Genomic DNA, 23772 nt, shown 5'->3' on the forward strand with positions numbered 1-23772 from the left:
GGAATTTTGCTAACTATCACAATACCCCGGTTCTGTTTCTCTATGTAGCTAACCGGCAACATCAGCGATACTTCATACCTCAAGTGGCTAGTGCGCGGAACACCATTAACGTTGACAGTTGCACTGTATGACAAGGTAAGTTTTTGTGCAACGATTAGCTAGTAAGTATTTCTACCACCCATCACGTTAGGGGTCGAAGGATTGTTTTTGTGAAGCGCGAGCGTCGCTTTTCCCCCAACATATTTCTGTCTCGTAAAGCTAACTACGTTGGCTAGCTAACGTTAGCTCTACAACCAAATACGACGATACGTGGGAAATCTGTCAAGGTGTATTGAAAATGTAACGTTTTAATATCGCTTACATAAATATGCAATTAGCTAAACCATGACCTTATTTAGCAATAAATACCCTAAACTATAGCTAAACTATTTTAAATTGCAATCTTCTTTAGGGTTAGCAAACTAGCTATTAACTAGAACGTTAGCTATGTAACATATCCTGTACAGCAGTAACGTTTGCTCGTTTTCTGTAAGCTGTTGTGAATGTGAACCTTGCATGGTTCTCTGTTTTGTGTGTTGGTGTGTGCATGTACAGGTTATAAGCATCTTCCTCGGAATGAGCCACCTGGGTACCGAATTGTGGGCTTGCAGAATAACGTTGACATTTAATGCAAATTACTTCCCATTCAATTGTCAACAGACCATATCGATACGTCATAGGCACCAAGTTAACATCATGATACCAAACTTGCCAAGTGTTTGCAACAACTGTTTGGTCAAGTATATTTGAAATAGGGCTAATGGGTTCCCAGATGTTTAGTCGTCAATCCCATTGAGCCCACTGCATAAATATTACAGTAGTCACATCAGCTATAGTCTGCTTGAGAGAGGAGATTCCTCTTGCCATTCACAGGGGCTTATCTGGTCTCGGGCTATAGATCAGTGACAGGGTTGATCTGTTAATAATGATGTTGAGAATACTCCTCTGCTATAGATGGCCCTGTGTGAGTGGTGTCCTCAGATTGAAACCCCCCCCAGGTCAGATCATGTGACTTTTGTTATGATAAGAGCAAGTGGCACCTGGAGCAGAGTAGCATCTGTTTGTTTCCAGGCCTGGAAGCTGCTTCTTCAGCGATCCAGTGTAATGAGGAATCAGTGTAGTGTAATGGTTTCAGCCTCAGATCTCTAGGAACAAGGAAGTAAGTTGTCTTTGGACTCCATTTCAGCCGACTTGACAAGAATATGGACAAGAAACTGTGTTAGTATGTAACTCTGGAGTGTCTGTGAATATCTCAACCACGGACTGTGTGCATTAGCATCTCATGCGAGTGGAAATAGGTGTTGAGCTCTGCCTCGTCAACCATCTGAGATCAAAGTAGGTCATGGGTAGTTGACTGCACTCCGATTATAGAAAGGCTAATGTACACAGTGGGTTATGCAGGCTAGCTAGGCCTACATCTTTGGCCACGTCTCACATAGTTCCTCTACTTTCCTCAAGCTAAATCAGGCTATCAGAGTTTAGTTGTGACACCAGGGGAGGTTACAGTGCTACTCTGCTCTGAAAAGAACGAGGGGGCACTTCATTGTTGGTTCTGATATCCTTTATTCTCTGTGATCTGTTGAAACTGGCCCCTGTTTGATATTGTATTGTTACTTGGTGACGAGGGACGGAGGAAAATTCACAAGGGTTATCTAATCCACTGCATGTTCTGGAAATGTTTCTCTTCATCAAAAGATAAACGCACACTACCTTGTTGTTGACTCTCCCCCAGCAGATGTAGACTGCCAGTGAGTGTGTGTGGGGGTGTTTAGTAGGAGGCTGTCTTGTGGATATAATGAGCTAGGGGTCAGTGGTGAAGTACAGCAGGGAGAAAGGCTGGAGAGAGAGAGCCACCACTGACAACACGAGCTATGAGCACCCACATCAAGCTGAGTGGGAGACGTGACTGAGGGGACAGGGAGAGGCAGAGCAGGAGACACACACAGACAGCGATTATAGCGAGGCAGCTAGAGGGAGTTTTATGAATAGAGAAAATGTGAAAGAGTGTTGAAAAAGAGTCAGGGAGAGAGCAAAATAAATGTACTCCAAGACTGTGGTGGTAAAGAGAGATGGATGGATAGGAGAAAGGGGGCCACCTGGAGGGGGCTTCTCTTCCCACACATGTTTTCCTCATTGTGATCTTGACTTGGGGACGAGTGTTTATCTTATTCTGGCTGCTTTGATTTTCCCTATCTATGTGGCACACTCAGCTCCCACACCCCTGAAAGGCAGAGTCAACATCAGAACAGATAATGGGCTAAGATATGGGGGGGGGGGGGGTACTTGAGATAGAGGTTAACAACCTTGGTTGGCTAGAATAGATAACCAACCCCCTTATGGAGGCTTGAATGAGTCCAACTGTTCAGAGATGTTGTTTCTGATTCCAGCCATATTTGGAGTTGTTAGCACATGGAGAAACTGTATGCTAGTAATGTCGTAGCCTAGCCTAAGTCCATACAGGTGTTGGTTGATTGGTTCTCAAGTTATGAACTTGCTCTGTGTTAGCATCATTTTCCTAGGATTTGTTTGTTGGCACCTCAACATGTTTTGAGTTGAAAGAGCTAAAAAGTTGTTGCAGGTTGGAATTCCAGGGGGGTCTGGCTCATCTTGCTATTTTCCCCATGAACACGGTCAGGACCTAGGCTCTATGTCTGTCGACAGACCTGTGTTGTAACTGATAGCCTAAATTTCAGACATTATTATATATTTTTTTCATCCCTAAAGTTCTCTGTGTTGAAAGGTGAAATATCATTTTATTGTGTGTTTTCTCTTAGCTGTCTGCTCTCCTGAGGTAGACCACTGATGGAGCAGTGGCCAATAGGCTCTGGGGACAGTCTACGTAATGTTTCCGTGTGTTTCCTCCTGGCCCTCTGCTGAGGCCCCGTCGCCCTGTGGCCATGCCCCCCTGCCCACACACACTCACACACAGCCCCTGCTGTGCAGCGGCCTTGCCCCAACGATGAACCCTCACCCCCACCCTGTCCCAGACTACATGGAGTCCCTCATCGTGGTGACCGAGTACGAGCCCAAGGGGGGTGAGGAGGTGGAGGACATGGACAGCTCCGAGACCCCTGAGCCTGGCGCACCCCTCTTCAGAACCCCCTCCTGCGACCAGCTGTCCCACGCTGTGGGCCGCCCCGTGGCCCTGTTCCCCAAGCCCCAGGAGCACCGGGGAAGACTAAACCTGTCGGACAGGAAGCTGTCCCTGCAGGAGCGCTCCCAGACGGCCTCGTCTCCCTGCGGCTCCCCAGGGCTCAACGGCCGCTTCATCTACCCCTCGCTTCCCTACTCGCCCATCACCTCGCCCCACTCCTCCCCCCGGCTGCCCCGTAGACCCACCGTGGAGTCTCACCGCGTCTCCATCACTGACCTGCAGGTAGGCTACGGCCTTTTACCCTCCCACTTGGTGTTTTTAATAAAACACCATTTTTGTATTAGCCAAATTCTATGAACGCACATCAGCTGAACATGTGCATTTGTCCCCAGTGGTAAATGAAGCAGCATACTGGTATAAAGGTTGATTCTATATGAAGGTAAGGTCCATGGTCTCATTAGATGCCAGCTCACTCCCCATTAGATCTCAGAAGCATAGTCTAGTAGACTCCATGTAGAGATGATCTGTATCCCAAATTGCACCCTATGGTCTCTAGCTAGGTTGTTACCCTGCTCCTTGAACACTTCTATACTTGACTCAATATAAACTAGCAGATCCCATTACTGATGGTTTGTACAGACTTCAATTTTGTATGTTTAGTCATGCTGACTTTTGGTAGTTTGTTTTCCAAGGTTGTCCATAATGAAGGTTGTGTTGGTCAGCACATTGCTTTTACATGGATTGTTGGTTCTGCTAATGCTATACTTAATGTGATGATTGTTGCAGACCAAGAAAAATGCATTAGTCAGCCAATTTCTTTTTTTTCTCTCAAAGGACTGCGTGCAGCTCAACCAGTACAAGCTCAAAGATGAAATCGGAAAGGTACTGTCGTCGCTCTTCAAAGCACTTCAGATTCAGATCAACTTTATTATACCACCAGGGGGAAATTCATTTGGTCATGTGCTTAAAAAGACGGTACATAAAACATGAAAACACAGAAACTACACAATAGAATTCATTAAAATTGCCATACTGAAGCTACACATTTAAAGTGGAAGTGCAATATGCTGTATACTCAAGGAACCAGACTATCTGTTGGTATTGGTATTTTTTGGTATTTGGTATTTTATTAGGATCCCCATTAGCTGTTGTAAAAGCAGTAGCTACTCTTCCTGGGGTCCACACAAAACATGAAACATAATACAGAATGACATAATACAGATCATCAATAGACAAGAACAGCTCAAGGACAGAACTACATACATTTTTTTAAATGGCACACGTAGCCTACATATCAATGCATACACACAAACTATCTAGGTCAAATAGGGGAGAGGCGTTGTGCCGCGACGTGTTGCTTTATCTGTTTTTTGAAACTGGGTTTGCTGTTTATTTGAGCAATATGAGATGGAATGAAATTCCATGCAATAAGGGGTCTATATAATACTGTACGCTTTCTTGAATTTGTTCTGGTTTGGGAATTGTGAAAAAACCCCTGGTGGTATGTCTGGTGGGATAAGTGTGTGTGTCAGAGCTGTGTGTAAGTTGACTATGCAAACAATTTGGGATTTTCAACACATTAATGTTTCTTATAAAAAGAAGTGATGCAGTCAGTCTCTCCTCAACTCTTAGCAAAGAGAGACTGGCATGTATAGTATTTATATCAGCCCTCTGATTACAATTAAGAGCAAAATGTGCCTCTCTGTTCTGGGCCAGCTGCAGCTTAACTAGGTATTTCCTTGCAGCACTCGACCACACGACTGGACAATAACCAAGATTAGACTAAACTAGAGCCTGCAGAACTTAAAGTAATTTAGTCTCAACTTGTTCAACAGCCACACCATTCATTACCAGATTCAGCTGAAGTCTAGAACTTAAGGAATGATTTGTACCAAATACAATGCTCTTAGTTTTAGAGATGTTCAGGACCAGTGTATTACTGTCCACCCATTCCAAAACAGACTGCAACTCTTTGTTAAGGGTATCAGTGACTTCCTTAGCTGTGGTTGCTGATGTGTATATGTTTGAATCATCAGCATACATGGACACACATGCTTTGTTTAATGCCAGTGGCAAGTCATTGGTAAAAATAGAAAAGAGTAGAGGGCCTAGAGAGCTGCCCTGCGGTACACCACACTTTACATATTTGACATTAGAGAAGCTTCCATTAAAGAAAACCCTTTGAGTTCCATTAGATAGATAGCTCTGAATCCACGATATGGCAGAGGGTGAAAAGCCACAACACATACGTTTTTTCAACAACAGGTTATGGTCATTAGGATCAACGGCTGCACTGAAATCTAACAATACAGCTCCCACAATCTTCTTACTATCAATTTCTTTCAACCAAGCATCAGTCATTTGTGTCAGTGCAGTACGTGTTGAGTGCCCTTCTCTATAAGCATGCTGAAAGTCTGTTGTTAATTTGTTTACAGTGATATAACATTTTATTTGGTCAAACACAATTTTTTTCCAACAGTTTGCTAAGAGCTGGCAGCAAGCTTCTGGTCTGCTATTAGAACCATTAAAGTAGTGGAATTACTTTGTCTTCTGTCCAGGCCTGAGGACAAAGACTTTCCTCTAGGCTCAGATTAAAGATATGACAGATAGTAGTCTATAGAGTCAGCTACCATCCTCAGTAGCTTTCCATCTAAGTTGTCAATGCCAGGAGGTTTGTCATTATTGATCGATAACCATCATTTTTCCACCTTTCCCACACTGACTTTACAAAATTCAAACTTGCAATGGTTTTCTTTCATTATTTGTTTTTTTATGCATGAATGTGGTGGCTCACTGTTCGTTGTTGGCATTTCCTGCCTAAGTTTGCCCACTTTGCCAATAAAGTAATCATTAAAATAATTGGCAACATCAAATGGTTTTGTGATGAATAAGCCATCTGATTTGATGAAAGATGGAGTTGAATGTGTCTTTCTGCCCATAATTTCATTTAAAGTACTCAAGTTTTTTTCCATCAAGTTTTTCCCCATCATCCCCAAGAAAGTAGACCTCTCTGTTTGCATCACATACTGTACAGTATCAAGCATTTCCCACATATTATTTAGATACTGACTGTTAGCACTTGGTGGCCTATAGCAACACCCCAAAAGAAAAGGCTTTAGATGTGCCAAGTGAACCTGCAACCACAACAATTCAATAACACTTGACATAAGATCTTCTCTAAGCATTACAGGGATATGGCTCTGAAAATATACAGCAACACCTCCCCCATAAGCATTTCTGTCTCTTCTATAAATGTTATATCCTTGTATTGCTACTGATGTATCATCAAATGAATTATCCAAGTGATTCTCAGAAATGGCTAACATATGAAGGTTATCTGATGTTAGCTAGTTATTGATTTAATGAACAATATTGCTAAGGCTACATATATTAATATGGGCTATTTTCAGCCCTTTCCTGTGTAGCTTATCAGATATAGACATAATACTGAAAAGAGCAGACAAAGCAAGAAAAAAAATGTACATTCAGCAGTCCATTAATCTGTGTGTGTGTGTGTGTGTGTGTGTGTGTGGGTGGGTGGGTACGTGCACACGCACGTGCACGTGCTGCGGGGTTGAAGCTATGAACCCATAGGCTTGGCTCTCTCATCCCTTCCAGGCTTCTGGGAGGGAGGGTGGACAATGAGCCTGTCGTAGCGGATGTAAGCAATGTCCCCACGGGCTCTGGCAGCTTTCATGGCTGGGATCAGTTCTTTCCTCTTCTGGTGCACAGCTTCAGGATAGTCCTCAATGAGGAAGATATACATTCCTTTCAAGTTCTTGGCTCTTTCCAGAACAGCTACCTTGTCCTTGAACCTCAGGAACTTGACCACTATCAGCCTGGGCCCGTCACCTGGGCCGGTGGTGGGTTTTCCAGTCCTGTGGGTGCGCTCCACCTTAATCTTCCTGTTGTCCATCTTCAATTTCTCAGGGATCATTTCCCTCACCTTGTCCTCTGACGCCCTCCAGGTCTCATGTGGAGATTCTGCAATTCCGTCCACAACCATGTTGTTCTGCCTTGATTGTCCCTCGAGATATAAATCAGATTATCTGTCATTTTTATCATGGATTCACACACAGAACTGATGTCCTCTCTCAATCACTTTCAGATTACTGTCATCTTGCCGTTCTCCTGTTTCAACTCACCGAACTGACCCTGGGAGAACTGCAAACTGTTCTTAGTGGCTGTTGGAATAAAAGAGTCCCCATTTCTATCCGTTTTGATTTTATTTTGAAGAAGTCCCCATTCCTCTATCTATTTCCCACTGTGCATGTTAAAAAGATGGAGGATCATTAAGGGGCAGTTGCCATCATTCTCAGTTCTCCTTGCCAGCCTTGTCCTCATTTCAAATTCCCTGAAAATCCCCGGCCCAGGGAGAGTTAGAGGAGCATGAGAGGCTGGTATAAATAGCCCTAGTCTTCTGTCTTCTCCTTGAGTAGTGTGCATGGCGCTGAGTGGGTCTGTTCTGTTCTGTGTGGAGTAGTAGACAATGGGAGCCTGTCAGGATGGAGTTGGAGAGAGTTGTGTCCTGCTATCACCTCATCTCTAGTCTGGGATGGGCTTCCTGCTGTAGCTCCAATCTGTTCTCCCAGCTGGGACCTGCACGTGTGTGTGTGTGTGTGTGAAGGAATAGTCTTTCCAACTAATTTGGCTAAGCTCTGTATATGTGGGTGGGTAGAGAAGCTTGATAGACAAACTAGATTGTGTTGCACTAATTAGGCACAAATCTAAGATGTGGGTGGGTAGATTTGAATTAGACTGTTGATTTTGAAGCTGCTCCTCATTGAGTACTCAGTCCATACATTTCCGATGGGTCAACTTGGGATAGCTATTCTGTGTGTGCGTGCATCCGTGTTTGTAGTGTTTATTTGTGTGGATGATTGACAGCTGCTGAATGTCACACTCTGTTTAACTGTTCTCCTGTTCTCTGACAAGGGCTCATATGGTGTTGTCAAGCTGGCCTACAATGAAGATGACAACACCTACTATGTGAGTCCTGCTGGCCACCGTACACACACACACACACACCACACACACACACACACCACACACACACTCACTCTCTCGCACTGTCATCATTAGGACTGATCGCTCTGTAGTGTTGTCACGATACCAGTATCGCCATACTCAGAGGTATCGTGGCAAAGAAACAAAACATGAAGCGGCCCAAATCTTCTTGAGGAAAACAGCCCTACTGTTAGAAACAAGCAGCCTTATGTTTTCACGCAGATCACATGTTTATTTTCCAAGCTATTTTACACAATATGTTACATACAGTAGGTTTTTTAAAGGACCAAAAAGTTTAGTTTGCTTTGTGTTTACCTTTTTGCCATGTAAAATCCGGTATTGTAGTATCGCGATACTGTTATCATGACAACCCTATCGCTATGAGATGTGACAGTATGTGAAGCATAACAGAGGCAATTGGTTGTTCTGTAGTTCTGTAATGTGTTTCTTGTATTGTGTAAAAGTAGGGTAATGTTTCACATCTACTCCTTCCTCTATCCAGAGAAGCATGTAACTACACTTCTTTTTACTGTACCTCTCTCCATACTTTGATGTCAGACTTCTCTCCTCCTCCCTCCCTCTCTTTCTCTCTCCTCCCCTCCTCCAGGCAATGAAAGTGCTGTCCAAGAAGAGGCTGATGAGGCAGGCAGGTTTCCCACGTAAGTACAGAGCCTAGGGCAGATAGGCAATCCATCGGGGAGTACATAGCCTAGTTCTTGGACAATAAACGCAAAATTACCAACATTCCCTTCCTCTTACCGAAGCATTTCCCGTACGTGAGTAGTTTTCTGTGATTTTGCTACACAACGTTCATGTAGATTGTTCTAAAACCTATGCATTATGTTGATTCCTGCTTTGAAAGTATCTGCCTGGAAAGATACAGAGCAGCAGAAGCAACCCAGGGTGTCAAAAACACTTCGAAATTTGACGTTTAAGCAACTTAGAAATTTTACGTTTGGAGAAATGTGGATTAACATCAGAATCCGAAGTCAAATTGGTAAAACCATGAGATCTTGTTGTTCATCAAGTAGCCTAGGCCTAGCGCTGGAAAGTTTTTGTAGGTCATTAGCCTACATTTACTGATAGATTCATTAATTAGCCTACATGGCTATATAGCAAAAAAATCATATTTAGAGTTAGCATTCTTGCTAAGGGTTTTGAGTTCCCACGTCCTCAAATGGTGAATAATATAGCCTATAGTGCAGTATGCACAAAGAGGTACCATAAGCCGCCTCCAACGTACTTTTAGAGAATTTGGCAGTACATCCAACCGGCCTCACAACCGCAGACCATGTGTAACCATGCCAGCCCAGGACCTCCACATCTGGATTCTTCACCTGTGGGATCGTCTGAGACCAACGACCCAGGCACAAACTGTCAGAAACCTTCTCAGGGAAACTCATCTGTGTGTACATTGTCCTCACCAGGTTCTTGACCTGACTGCAGATCAGCATCGTAAACTGACTTTACTGGGCAAATGCTCACCTTTGATGGCTACTGGCATGCTGGAGAAGTGTGCTCTTCACAGATTAATCCCGGTTTCAGCTGTACCGGGCAGATGGCAGACAACATGTATGGCATCGTGTGAGCAAGCGGTTTGCTGATATGAACAAAGTACCCCATGATGGTGGTGGGGTTATGGTATGGGCAGGCATAAGATACGGACAACAAACACAATTGCATTATATCTATGGATATTTGAATGCACAGAGATACCGTGACGAGATCCTGAGGCCCATTGTCGTGCCATTCATCCGCTGCCACCCCCTCATGTTTCAGCGTTATAATGCACTGCCCATGTCGCAAGGATTTGTACACAATTCCTGGAAGCTGAAAATGTCCCAGTTCTTCCAAGACCTGCATACTCACCAGACATGTCACCCATTGAGCCCGTTTGGGATGCCCTGGATCGACGTGTATGACAGTGTGTTTCAGTTCCCGACAATATGCAGCAACTTCCCACAGCCATTGAAGAGTGGTACAACATTACACAGACCACAATCAACAGCCTGATCAACTCCATGCGAAGATGTGTCACGCTGCATAAAGCAAATGGTGGTCACACCAGATACTGACTGGTTTTCTGATCTACGCCCCCACTTTTTTTTAAGGTGTCTGACCAACTGATGCATATCTGTGAAATCCATAAATTAGGGCCTAATGAATTTATTTAAATTTACTGATTTTGTTATATGAACTGTAATTGTAAAATCTTTGAAATTGTTTCATGTTGCGTTTTATATTTTGGTTCAGTGTAGTTATATTTATCACAATATGACTTTTTGTCCATATTGTCCATTCTGCTGCTGTAGACTAACACTCTCTTTGCTCCTGTCCACCTGCAGGGAGACCGCCACCCCGCGGCGCCAAAGCAGCCCCTGAAGGCCTCCCTCAGCCCAAAGGACCCCTGGAACGGGTCTACCAGGAGATTGCCATCCTGAAAAAGCTGGACCATCCCAATGTAGTGAAACTGGTAGAGGTGAGGCTCTGCAATTTGGATGGCGTTGGTCCTCTTAACTCAAGCTCTTTGTGTACTGCCAATACATAATACAATACCATTGAGACTGCGTAGTCTGCACTGTGTCCTCGACCCTGTCAGTGATTGCAAGTTTACTTGTGTTTACCACAGACTGCTAGTAGTGTTCCTCTCACCTGCTTTCTTCTCCTGCCAGGTTCTGGATGACCCTGGTGAGGACCATCTGTACATGGGTAAGATTGGCCTGATTCTCTCTCTGCCTGGCAATCCGCATGTGCGCACACACACACACGTCCCACTCACGTCCTAATCAGACCTACACACAAGTTAAATTATTTCCCGAAGCTATTATAAATAGCGTTGTTGATGATGATGTTGTAGTAATGATGGCATCTTTGTTCTGTTCACAGTGTTTGAGCTGGTCAAACAGGGGTAAGTTACGTTTTTTTACTGTAATCATTACAAGCTGGAATGAGCCCAATCTCTGAAGCACTGACATAGGGCCCTATAAAATCTGTATTTTTTTTGTTGCCTGATTCCCAAAATTCAGTTCTCTTTCCAGGTTTCAGTTTTTCCCAGTTTTCATGTTCAATACATTTAGTTGATTTCATGTTCAATACATTTAGTTGTTTCTCTAGTATACTCAATCATTTTTTTTAACATTGTTGAATTCCGTTTTAATGTCTGGATAGCGTGATTCCGTCCGCGTTCTCTGCATCGCAGATTTTACAGTGCCCTACTGTAACGCTCTCTCTGTGTGTGTGTCTGTCTGTGGGTATGTTTACCTGCGTAGGGCTGTGATGGAGGAGATGCCCACGGACAAGCCGCTGAATGAAGACCAGGCACGGTTCTACTTCCAAGACCTGCTCAGGGGGATTGAGTTCTGTGAGTGGGTTCTCTTCTCTAATCTCAGAACTGTCTGTTCTCTACCTCTCTTTAGACGCCCACTGCCTCCTTTCCCCGACGCACATCATCTCAGTGGCTTTTAGAGGCATTATTGCACTCAAACAGGACCATATTCCCTATAAGTGCACTACTTTTGACCTGAGACTTTACATTACATTTTCTTTTGACCAGAGCCTATGGTGCTCTGGTCAAAGTAGTGCGCTATATAGGGAAAATTGGTCCGTTTAGGACGCACCCCAAGACTTACCACTAGCTCTGTATTCTACCAGAGCAGTACAGACAGAGATGTGGAGGGAGGGAGATGCACTGTATGGGCACTAGAAGCAGCACTCAAAACCTCTCTCCCTCTCCCTTATACTACTTAGTCAACCTCCCTTCACTAACAGACAAGGTAAGAATCGTTATGTACCTGTATGATCAGGATGTATTATACTAAGGCGTGTGTGTTAACTCGAAATGACACAACGACAAGGTTCCAGTTTAAAAAAGTTTACTCTACTATATGAACACACTACAAGGTAGCCATTACACTCAAGGCCAGGTTCAACAACGAACAAACTTCCTGCGCATGCGCACTCTTGACTGAGTGATAGCCCCGTAATAACAGAAATATAGGGATACTTAAAACATGAACTTAACAATCTCCCCCTTTTCTTTAAAGACAAAAAAACATCAACAACATAATTAAATGTCCAAGTATTATTCAAGATCCCCATTACAAATGGGTTGTGTGACAGTTTTTATTTGTATTACTCAAGCTGCCACTTTCCATTACTGAGAGCCTGTAGGAGCGAGAGCCTGTAGGAGCACAAGACCGGATGCTCCCTTTTTAGTCAGACAGTCAGCAAGCTGTTCCTTTGTGGTCGACCACAGAATCCGCTGGATTCTCTGTGCTTGAATAAGTTCCTTGATGCTGCTAATCTCAAAGTCTTTTCTCTGTGACAGACTTGGTTGACTTCACAGCATAAACTAATGAGTAGTGAGTGCCATTTTGTCCCACCAGTGATAACCTAGCGAAGCATCACTGAAGACAACCAGTTTTCAAAGAGTCATCTTTTCCAACATGCTGAAACATTAAAGTCACTTGTTGTGATTTCAGTTTACGAACAACTTTGTTTGCCTCATGAATGGTTTGTACAGTGGCGTGTTTTGTGTTAGATGCCAAGTTGCAACCATCAAACCAGGTCTACTCTGTCTCGCAGCCCATAAAATTTGTCCTATCTTTGACCTCAATTGACCAGCTTCAATTCCACATAGAGGGGAATTCCTTTGTACTGCTCTTGAAGAATCCATGTGGATGGGTTGAAGATTCTTGATATAGCTCTCCTGTTGCATCAGTATTTTTCCATCAACTGTAATAAACTCTATGCCAACATAACAAAAATGATCATGCTCCTCACGGCCAACCTAGAAAACAGCTTTGAGGTGTGGAATCACAGTTGAAGCAAAGGTCTGTGAGCCACCCCAGATAAAGTCATCAACATGACAGGCAAGTACTCCAGTCACATTGCAGTCTTGATCAAGCCAATAGAAGACTGCAGGATCCACTTGTGACATTTTTCCACCTGTATTCAGCATTGTTGCCTTGACTTTGTTGTACCAGTAGAGTGATCCATCTGCCAGTCCATACACACACTTTTTTAGTTTCCACAGTGTTCCTTCACTTTTAGCTTCGGGCGGAGGTCGGATGTGAATGTCCCTTGACAGCTCTGTTCCCTGCAAAAATCCAGATTTGATGTCTATGGAATTAAGTTTCCATTTTTTCTGGCAGATCACTGACATCAGCAATCTGAGTGACTCTGATGTCGGTGTGTCTTTTGGGAGTTCTTTAGCAGCCAGCCCCTCAAAACCTCTAGCCACTAGACGTGCTTTGGGCACTATTCCAGTTAAGGATTCTTTAAGGGTACACACCCACCTTGTTGATACGCACTTTTGGCCAATGTCTTTGACTTCCTCAAACACTCAATTTTTCCTCCAATTACTGAGCTCATCTAGCTTAGCTGAGTCAAATGACACGTCCTTTGTTTCAAGTACATCATCATTTTGAATGTCATTCTGTTTTTCTCGATTTTCCATTGATTCAATTCTGATATTATCTACAAGTGACAGGTCAGCTGACCCTGTTGTACCAGAAAGTGTAGCTGGTTCAGAGTACTGCAAGTTGTACCAGTTCTTGTGTTTTACTTTTCCTGCTCGTCCAATGACGGTTGCTGTATGTGGAATACCACTTTCTCTGTCCATGTATTTAACAGTTTGTCCTGTTTTCAGATTGGAACAACCATGTTCTCTTAACACATATGGCTGTTGTTGAATGTTTTCCTCATTTGAACGCTCAATAGTATTACCTGTGGCATGGTTAAAGGTCTCTGCTCCATTTCCTGTGTCAGTTTCAGTGTCCATATCATTGGATGTGACATCTGGTAGGTTTGTGTCTGTTACTGTGTCCTTTTTGTCATTTTCATTAGGAGACTGATTCTCAGCTACAGCCCCTCTATCTTGTTGATCATTTACTTTCCGCAATCTTGAGTGATGCACCCTGACAATCATGCCTTCGTGCCTCACAAATATCACCACACCATCTTGACCAATGACTACTCCCGGTCCTTTCCACTCTTGACAGTCAACTCGTTTGTAGTACACTTTGTTTCCAGTTTCGTACTTCTCATCATCATTATTCCCTGAACTGCTGAGTAACTTCTGAAGTCTGTCAACTGTATCATGTCCAAACTGTTTGTAAAGCTTTTGCAATACTTTGTGTTTTTCTTTAGTGCTCATGTTCTCTGTGACTGTCAGAATCTCCATGTGCTCTGTGTCTGTCTGAATCTCATTTTTGCATGGACTCTGTGAGATGTCTTTGTCTAAAATGTTTACACAATAGTGGCCTGAGGTAGTAAGTTCAAGAGTCACTGGTTGTTTAAACATCACTGCCTTGTCATTTTTTATGTCTAGTACAGCCTCTGCCTTCTTGAGGGAAGCTTTGCTTAATAGTAAGGGGATATCTGTAGGGACCACCTCTGTTTCAATGTGACACTTAGTCTGACCAATTTTTGCTGGTATCTTAACTCTCTTGGTAGAATGGACAATTCTCCCATCTCCAAATTTGAAAGCTCTTTTGCTTGGTGTGTCAATCATATTTTGTACTTCTTTCATATTTAGTTCACTGACATAGCTATCAAGCCATTTTGCACCACACACTGTCCGTGTACATGCAGTATCAATCACAGCAGATCCTAAGGATTCAACTATAAAAATCTCAGTATCAGATTCATTTGAAAACAGTGTAATGTTACACTGCTCTATCTCTGTGTTTACATTTTCCTCTGTTAGTTTAACTTGTTCATTTTTATGAGGACAGTCTTTAACCCAATGGTAAGTGCTTTGACAAATTGCACATTTTGATCTCCTTCCATATGTGTCCAGTGGATTTGTGCCGGGAAATGGCGCCCTCTTCTGGTTGTCTTGAGAACGTGACTTGTTGGCGCCTTTTCTGTGCTGCTCGGTGTAATATGCTGCGTCACTCACTTGCATTCCATCTGTTATTGGCGCGACAGACGTCTTCTCACCAAATATTATTTTTAGTGCCGACTTCATAGATGCAAAAGTCAGCACAGTACAAGCAGTCAAAGCCAACTGTTTCTCCCTACCATCTAGACAGGCAGTATCTAGCAACTTGAAAGCTAACACTGCATCTGGGAGAACCATGTCGTACTTGCGCATTCTATTGTACCTCTGTTCGAAATCAATGATGTAGTCCGCCATTGCAACCGAAATATCTCTCGTAACACTGTCAAAGTTTGAATATGCCTCGTAGGCACGGTCTTTCTCTTCTTTAAGAAATACAGAATCCAGTGCTGTGATCAAAGTTCCCATACCGTCATCCTTGTTCAAATCCTCAACGGATATTTCCAGTGCTGTATCTCTCGCTCTCCCCTCGAGCGATAATACCACCGCAAGTGCTTGCTTTTTCGCGTCCAGATTAGTAACGCGTGTCCAGATTCCCAGTTCATTTTTCCAACTTTCGTACGACCTCTTCTCGTCGAAGCGAGGTGGCACGTTGTAGTTAGAAGCCATCCTCTGCTACCAATGTTAACTCGAAATGACACAACGACAAGGTTCCAGTTTAACAAAGTTTACTCTACTATATGAACACACTACAAGGTAGCCATTACACTCAAGGCCAGGTTCAACAACGAACATCGAACTTCCTGCGCATGCGCACTCTTGACTGAGTGATAGCCCCGTAATAACAGAAATATAGGGATACTTAAAACATGAACTTAACATGTGTAACAGATTGAGATCGTACAAAATAAAGTCACCCATAGCTTGAAATGTTGCTAATTGCGGCATTAAATCGGATCCTTTTCAGTGGCACAAATGGTTAGTATGCTGTCAAGCAGGCGTTCACAGGTGTTTGCGAGCAGAGAGTAACTAGTTCGAGCCATGGACAGGGACAGTGAAGGAAGTGATACTGTTAGCAGCACAGTGACACCGGTTACATGTGTTGTTGTGGTTTTACAGTGCATTACCAGAGGATCATCCACCGGGACATCAAGCCCTCGAACCTCCTAGTTGGGGAGGACGGTCATATTAAGATCGCTGACTTTGGGGTCAGTAACCAGTTTGAGGGGGCAGACGCCCTTCTGACCAGCACGGTGGGCACGCCCGCCTTCCTTGCCCCAGAGACCCTCTCCGAGACCAGGAAGAACTTCTCTGGCAAGGTGAATGTCACCCCCTGGAAGGCTCTTTGGAAATTAAATATTTTCCTCTGGAATTCCCATAGGGCAACTCGTATGGGACAATTTAATGATATGGGCTTAAGTCAATTTCTGTTTCTTCTTGTAGGCATTGGATATTTGGGCCATGGGAGTGACGCTCTATTGTTTCGTGTTTGGAGTGGTAAACCTCTAACCTCTTTCCTTAACTGTGATGTACATATAACCTCACAATCCACATCGCATAATGCAAGGTCAGGTTTAACACTGATACTGAACAGTTTATCGTTTACATTTTGATACATCATTGTTCACCTCACATGTTCACTTTTGACAACTGAGTTGACTGTAATTTTACTCACATCAACAGTGTCCCTTTATGGATGAACGCATCCTTAGTCTTCATCAGAAGATCAAGACTCAGCCAGTGGAGCTGCCAGAGCAGTGAGTACTCCATTCAACTCTACTGGGAGTAATATGATCCATTCCAAATAGATAACCATAAGCATAAGTCCTCCTCTTGTTGTGGCCCTACAGTGCAGACATATCTGACGATCTGAAAGATCTGCTACTGAAGATGCTGGACAAGAATCCAGAGAGCAGGATATCAATACCACAGATTAAGGTTTGCTTCTTTGTGATTTTCTTAATATGTTTATGGTGTGTGTGTGTGTGTGTGTGTGTGTGTGTGTGTGTGTGTGTGTGTGTGTGTGTGTGTGTGTGTGTGTGTGTGTGTGTGTGTGTGTGTGTGTGTGTGTGTGTCGAATTAAGTAATCTCAAGCAATGTTTCAGAAATCCATAAATTTATTCTGGATTAATACATTTGTGTGTATGTGTGTGCTTACATGATGTTGAGATTGTCTCTGCTCCTCCCAGGTGCACCCGTGGGTGACGAGGCACGGAGCTGAACCCCTCCCTCTGGAGGATGATAACTGCTGCATGCTGATTGAGGTGACCGAGGAGGAGGTGGAGAACTCTGTCAAACACATCCCCAGTCTGGCCACTGTGGTGAGTGGTGGGAGGAGGACACACACAGGCCACACTGCCCTGCCTTTAACACTAGATTAAACATGATAGCACTGGATTAATGGCTCAGAACTCACACTCAGGCTCATTTTACAGCAGGCAGTTTCTTGCTGTCCTGGGACATGAGGTCATACTTTGCAGTTCACAAAAGATACCTTGTTACGAATGTTCAATTATTGGTTTAGTATGTTCAGTTTCCTTTTAGCTCTTTGATTATTTCATCTACCTTACTGTCGTACAGTTCGGTAATTAAACTGTTGTTACCAAAGAAGTTATAGAGTTATTATGGCATGAGTGCAACTTGATATGAAGTGTTGCTAAATATCTAACTAATAAAATACTTTGTTTGAACTATAACCAAGAAAAGTGAAAGTAGGACTATGGACAATGAATGATCTGCTCATAGCCACCCTGTGACGTGATTCATTCTTAACTCTATGGTATAGCCCTTTCAAAAAGCCCACGACATAATACAGTCTGAAATCTGATGTTGTCCCCCTACAAAGCCACTGACACAATACAATATCACTCAGAGTTGTGTGGTCAGATCACTGATGTCTGTGTCTGTAGATCCTGGTGAGGACCATGCTGAGGAAGCGCTCCTTTGGGAACCCCTTTGACTGGGGCCGTCAGAGGACCGAGGACAGAGGCACCAGTCTGTCTGCACCGGGACACATGCTGACGTAAGTCCCCCTCTTAGGCCTTTCACACTGCTCTCTAGGCAGTGGATGAAAAGTATTTTAAAAGCAGTTAGGGTTGCAAAATTCCGTTAACTTTCCCCAAATTCCCTGTTTTTCCAGAAATCCTGGTTGGAAGATTCTGGATTTTCTGCTTTTTCTGGAAAACCTTGTAATTTGGGGAAAGTTACCAGAATTCTGCAACTCTAAAAGCAGCAGGGTTGGGGTCAATTCCATTTCAATCCTGTCTATTCAGGAAGTAAACCAAATTCCAATTCCAAATGTTCCTCGTTGAAAAGCATTGAAGAGAATTGGAATTTCAATGTACTTCTTGAATGGACTGGAATTGAAAAGGAATTCCCCCTAACTCTGAAAAGCAGTTGAAGGTTTTTAATAAATGTCATGTAGCTTCATATAACTCTGGAGAAGCTCTGCTACGGGCTTTTTTGTACATGGGCAACATTCCTAACTAATCTGATCTTGCAAAATGATGCTCCTTTTTATTCTCATTCAATAAAAGTAGGATGTTACATAAAGGGTGTTAAGATTTCTTCTCTCCCTGCGCGACCAATGATATGCTTGCCGGCACTTGCTGTGGCAGCCTCTTAATCTGTCTTCCCCCTCTCCTGCCCACCAGCAAAGGGAGAGCGGCCAATGTGAGATACTGTTACATTCATAGTAACCAAAGAAGGTAAAGGACTATGGGCCTGCCACGGCCTTGCCTGCCTATCTATCTCAGTACTATTTAAGTAATATGAAACACACTTAAGTCCATAGGCATGAATGGTGTTAGTTTGTCAAGTGCTCCTGTGTAACAGTTTAACATGGAGTCTATTAAATAATTATAGTCAATACACAGGGGTACTTGAAGCCATGTCTGGGAACCTCTTGCTGCTAGTATCTGTTATGAAGTGGGGTTGCCTACTACCGAGCGCAAATGTAGGTGTTTTTGGCCAAGTGTGTACTGTACAGCAATGAGCACAAACCGTCAACTTAGAATCTCATTTTCTAAACTCTGATTGTAATGAACTTCATAACATGATCAAGGTCAACCAGCCTGACTCAATCCTTGGCTAAGCACTACAGAATTGTAGCCTAAACACTTTGCCTGTGAAAACCCTGAATTAAATTTGTCTAAAGTATCTGGTAAAAATAAAAATACATGGGTTTCTGATTCATCTGCATGCAGCACAACAATAGCCTCCTCCCTCGCCCAAAGACATACCATTGAACTACTTTCATGTTTTTTTTGTGTGTGTATTTTACCTGAATGTTCGACTAACAGCTTGCTAAGTTCCCTCTGCTTGCTCTCTCCAGTTATGTAACAAGTAAATGGTTCCACTGAGTTTCCCAGCTAAACGGAGGTTAACTAACCATCTCTGCAGTGATAGAATTGACACAGGTACTTAGCACTGTTAAATTCTGCTCCTCCGATCTGTTTCCTAGGAAACAAGAGAGCATGGAGGGCATGAGAAGTATGGACCTGCCCTTCGTGGGAGAGGATGAGGCTCTTTCCTGATGCTGTGTGGTTTTTAAGCGCGAGGGTTGGGGCATGCTAGCGACTCGACTTGCAGTCCGCCCTCAAGCCCACGCTTCACTCACTGCTTTATGCTGTGGCGGCCACCAATGTTTTTGGCGGCCGCCTGTTGGACTGTTGGAAGAGCTCCAGGACTTGTATAGAGACGTGACTGGAGCCTGGACACCCTTCTGGGGGAAGCTCCCTCATTGTCACTCACTAACCCCTTGTCTGTAATGCATGCTCATGTTTCTAGGCATAGCATGCTCTGTCTCAGGCCTCTGATGTACAGGTCTGTTAGCCTAGGTACCTGTGTTTCTCCACACTCTCCACCATTTGAAAAGGCTCTCACATTTACTGCAGGGGTATGGGGGCAGGAGGGAGGGAGGGGGTGTTTGTGGATGGTTGTACATTTCAAAGGGTGACTCCTGGCCCCCACATTTCAGCAGAGCAGAGTACTTGACTATTTATGGTTGTCTGTTCCACTCATCAATGTGGACAGTTTAGGAACATTCATGTTTTCAGTGGAAACCTGTATAGGAGAGGTTTATTGAGATGAAAAATGTTTACTACATTCATAGTATGCATGTGTGTCTGTTGATTTCTCAATGCAAACATTGTAGAAGCGACATAAGTTGCACATTAATAGAATTAGTTGTTGCTGCACAATCTATTTGTTTTATTTATTAAGTCCTCACTAATGATTCATTGTAAAATGTCTCCCAGTTACTACAACTGGTAAAGAGCTTTTAAAAACGTAATGAAAGTAAATGTTTCTAATATATGTGTTTAGCAAAGGGGATGATATAGTGTTGAAGCTGAAATCAAAATCACGTTTGTTTCTTTTTATATGGTAATAGATTTACAGATCTCATTTTCAGAACACCAAAAAGAAAATGGTTATCATATTTTGTTAAGTAATAGCATTCATAGAGAAACAAACACCTTTTAAACAAGTGAATTGCAATGTCATTGTGAAATTGTATCAATTACTGGCTCTTACAAATACATTTTAATACCAAGCATATAGACATATCTCTTATGGAAATGTTGGAATTAGTTTGACATGGATAAAGTTGTCATCAGATATGGTAAGATACAAACGAGATGGTAGAACTTCGACATTGCCAGTAGAGTGCAATCTTTTTAAATTCTCCGCTTTTTCTCAATTTTTAGATGAGCCCAAAGTGGTCGAATAATCTACCCAGTTCTCTAGTGGCATGTGTTTTTAACCTCTTGCCCTTTTTGCATATAGTTAGACAATGTTGGTGTACAGATCACTTCAGTCACTGAACATGTTTATGATTCCATAAGATATGATTGAAACAACATTAATTCAACAATGAATGCTTCCACATAGTGATTATTTCAGCACAAAAGTGTCATTTTCTTGCATGTCACTGCTGTTTGTGAAAACACTGAATTGTATGTTGTGTTTTTTAAGACTTACTATGCACTCTGTTGCAATGCTGGACCCTCAGTCAGCCTGTCATGTATGCTATGTTGTTAGATGGTATCTGAGTGAGGAGGTCTCTGTATAGCTGACCACTTACAGTGTCTTCAGAAAGTATTCATACCTCTTGACTTGTTCCACATTTTGTTGTGATACAGCTGGAATTAAAAATGAATTAAATAGTTTTTTTCTCACCCATTTACACACAAAATGTAAGCAAATGTATTGAAAATTAAGTACAGAAATAGCTCATTTACATAAGTATTCACACCCTTCAGTCAATGCATGTTAGAATCACCTTTTGCAGTGTTTTCAACTGGGTCTTTCTGGGTAAGCATTTAAGAGCTTTGCACACCTGGATTGTAGTATTGGCCCATTATTCTTTACAAAAATGTTCAAGCTCTGTCATATTGGTTGTTGATCATTGCTAGACAACCATTTTCATGTTTTACCATAGATTTTCAAGCAGGTCTAAGTCACAACTGTAAAAATTCACTGTCTTCTTGATAAGCAGCTCCAGGGTTGATTTGGCCTTGTGTTTTAGGTTATTGTCCTGCTGAAAGGTGAATTTATCTCCCAGTGTCTGGTGGAAAGCAGACTGAACCAGGTTTTCCTCTAGGATTTTGCCTGTGCTTAGCTAGATTTCTTTTTTTATGCTGAAAAACTCCCGTCCTTAACGATTACAAGCATACCCATGACATAATGCAGCCACCACTATGTTTGAAAATATGGAGAGTGTTACTCAGTAATGTTTTGTATTGTATTTTCCCAAAACATAACACTTTGTAGTCAAGGCAAAAATGTAATTGCTTTGCCAATTTTTTTGCAGGATAACTTTAGTGCCTTGTTGCAAACAGGATGCATGTTTTGGAATGTTTTTTATTCGGTATATGCTTCCTTCTTTTCACTCTGTCAATTAGGTTAGTATTGTGGAGTAACTACTATGTTGTTGATCCATCCTCCGTTTTCTCCTATCACAGCCATTAAACTCTGTTTTAAAGTCACCATTGGTCTCATGGTGAAATCCCTGAGCGATTTCCTTCCTATCCTGCAACTGAGTTAAGAAGGACACCTGTATCTTTGTGGTGACTGGGTGTATGGATACACCATCTAAAGTGTAATTAATAACTTCACCATGCTCAAAGGGATATTCAATGTTAGCTTTTTTTTTTTTTAACCCATCTACCAATAGGTGCTCTTTACAAGGCATTGGAAAATCTCCCTGGTCTTTGTGGTTGAATTTTTGTTTGAAATTCACTGCTCGACTGAGTGACCTTACAGATAATTGTATGTGTGGGGTATAGAGATTAGGTAGTTATTAAAAATCATGTTAAACACTATTATTGCACACAGTATGAGTCCATGCAACTTATTTTGACTGACTTGTTAAGCTAATTGTTACTCGTGAACTTTAGGCTTACCATAACAAAGGGGTTGAATACTTATTGACTCAAAACATTTCAGCTTTTCATTTTAAATGTATTTGTAAAAATTTTGAAAAACATAATTCCACATTGACATTATGGATAATTGGGTGTAGGACAGTGACCAAAAACTGCAATTTAATCCGTTTTAAATTCAGGCTGTAACACAACAAAATGTGTAAAAAGTAAAGTGGTGTGAATACTTTCTGAAGGAACTGTAGTATAAAAGTACCTGTTTGTGAGATAGCGATCTAACCATCTTGTCAAATGTTCAGGGGGGGCCCTTTTGAAAATAATCTAACATTTAAATTATGGATAAGATACTGATGAAAATTACAAGATCAGTCCAAATCAAAAAAAAATCTGGATAAACACAGTCATGATTCACAATCAGGGGTGTAACTTTGGTTTTAGAAATGGGGATTACATAACTTTTTTAATTTTTTTTTATCCAGGGATAAACACTCCAAACGGTCTACCCAACTGCTCGGAGGCGTCCGCATGGTCCTAAAGCACAGCAGACTGCACCGTTGCCTCGTTTTGTATCACATTCCAATGATAAAACTGGGGGGGGACAAAAATGCAAATTCAGAATGTGGGGGGGACTTGTCCCAGTGAAGGTTGCGCCCCTGCTCACAATTAAAACGCTACATCAGTTGAAGTGTTCTCTTTTCTCTTTCTGTCAAAATGTATAGTAAAAAATATGTTCTGATATAACCCACCATCATGGGTTTAAGTTAAACTGTTGAAAATGTCGAAGACAAACCATATTTTATCATCCCTCCACATGAAAGTGCTCCCTTCTCCTAAGAACAACATATCGAAGAAGAGGTTGGGTTTGACTACAGGGTTAAATAAAATTCTACCCCCAGAATGCTGTATGATATTTGTATTTATACATATATTTAATCTTCGCTTTTTGTTTCATCACAATCTGTGCCCTATCTTATAGAAATGGCTAGGATTACCTTTACTGTCCATATCACACAATGTACTATGGTATAATGTCATCCATTGTAGTGAGATGTTGTGGCCTCTACCCAAATGCATGCCAACATACTGTAAACATACCATTGAATTGTCATAGCATGACAGAGCTTCTCACAAAACGGGAGCTCATAATGAATTATTCTATTCATCTTGCATCCAGTTCTTTATTTGAATAAATTACAGTTGCCTTTCTGCAATGTGTGTCCTGTCTCTGTCACATTATTGTTGAGTATTTTTTTGCAGAAGCGTATTGTGCACTTGTTTTTTCGGGCCATCATAGGTGTAATGCCCAAAGATGTGTATACATTGGTAATGGCCAAATTCTATGTAGCTACATCAACTTTTACTTTACACAAAAATGACCACCAGAGTGCATCCTATCCCATTTCATGATACAGGATGCACTCTGCACATTCACTGCCTTGGTAAAAAAAAATAGCCTATAGCTG

General features: G+C 42.3%; 1 protein-coding gene across 4 annotated transcripts; it reads left to right on the plus strand.

The window, feature by feature from the left end:
- LOC139544039 (calcium/calmodulin-dependent protein kinase kinase 2-like) lies at positions 1-23520 on the plus strand. 4 transcript variants are annotated; one of them, XM_071350720.1, is made up of 17 exons: positions 6-135; positions 2814-3415; positions 3968-4015; positions 8069-8122; positions 8748-8799; positions 10486-10619; positions 10813-10849; positions 11027-11048; positions 11410-11501; positions 16044-16243; positions 16368-16421; positions 16608-16681; positions 16775-16862; positions 17114-17245; positions 17834-17946; positions 18578-18631; positions 19387-23520. In XM_071350720.1, the coding sequence occupies exons 2-17, from the start codon at positions 2882-2884 to the stop codon at positions 19457-19459; spliced, it is 1761 nt and encodes a 586-aa protein (XP_071206821.1). In that variant the 5' UTR covers positions 6-135; positions 2814-2881; the 3' UTR covers positions 19460-23520. The 4 variants fall into 4 exon arrangements, with proteins under 4 accessions (XP_071206822.1, XP_071206819.1, XP_071206821.1 ...); XM_071350718.1 differs by lacking the exon at positions 18578-18631 and having other exon boundaries at positions 5-135; positions 22789-23520; XM_071350722.1 differs by lacking the exon at positions 18578-18631 and having other exon boundaries at positions 10-135.
- Positions 23521-23772: the final 252 nt, after the last annotated feature.

The sequence above is a fragment of the Salvelinus alpinus genome, chromosome 18, assembly GCF_045679555.1.
Source record: "Salvelinus alpinus chromosome 18, SLU_Salpinus.1, whole genome shotgun sequence".
Classification (NCBI taxonomy): domain Eukaryota; kingdom Metazoa; phylum Chordata; class Actinopteri; order Salmoniformes; family Salmonidae; genus Salvelinus; species Salvelinus alpinus.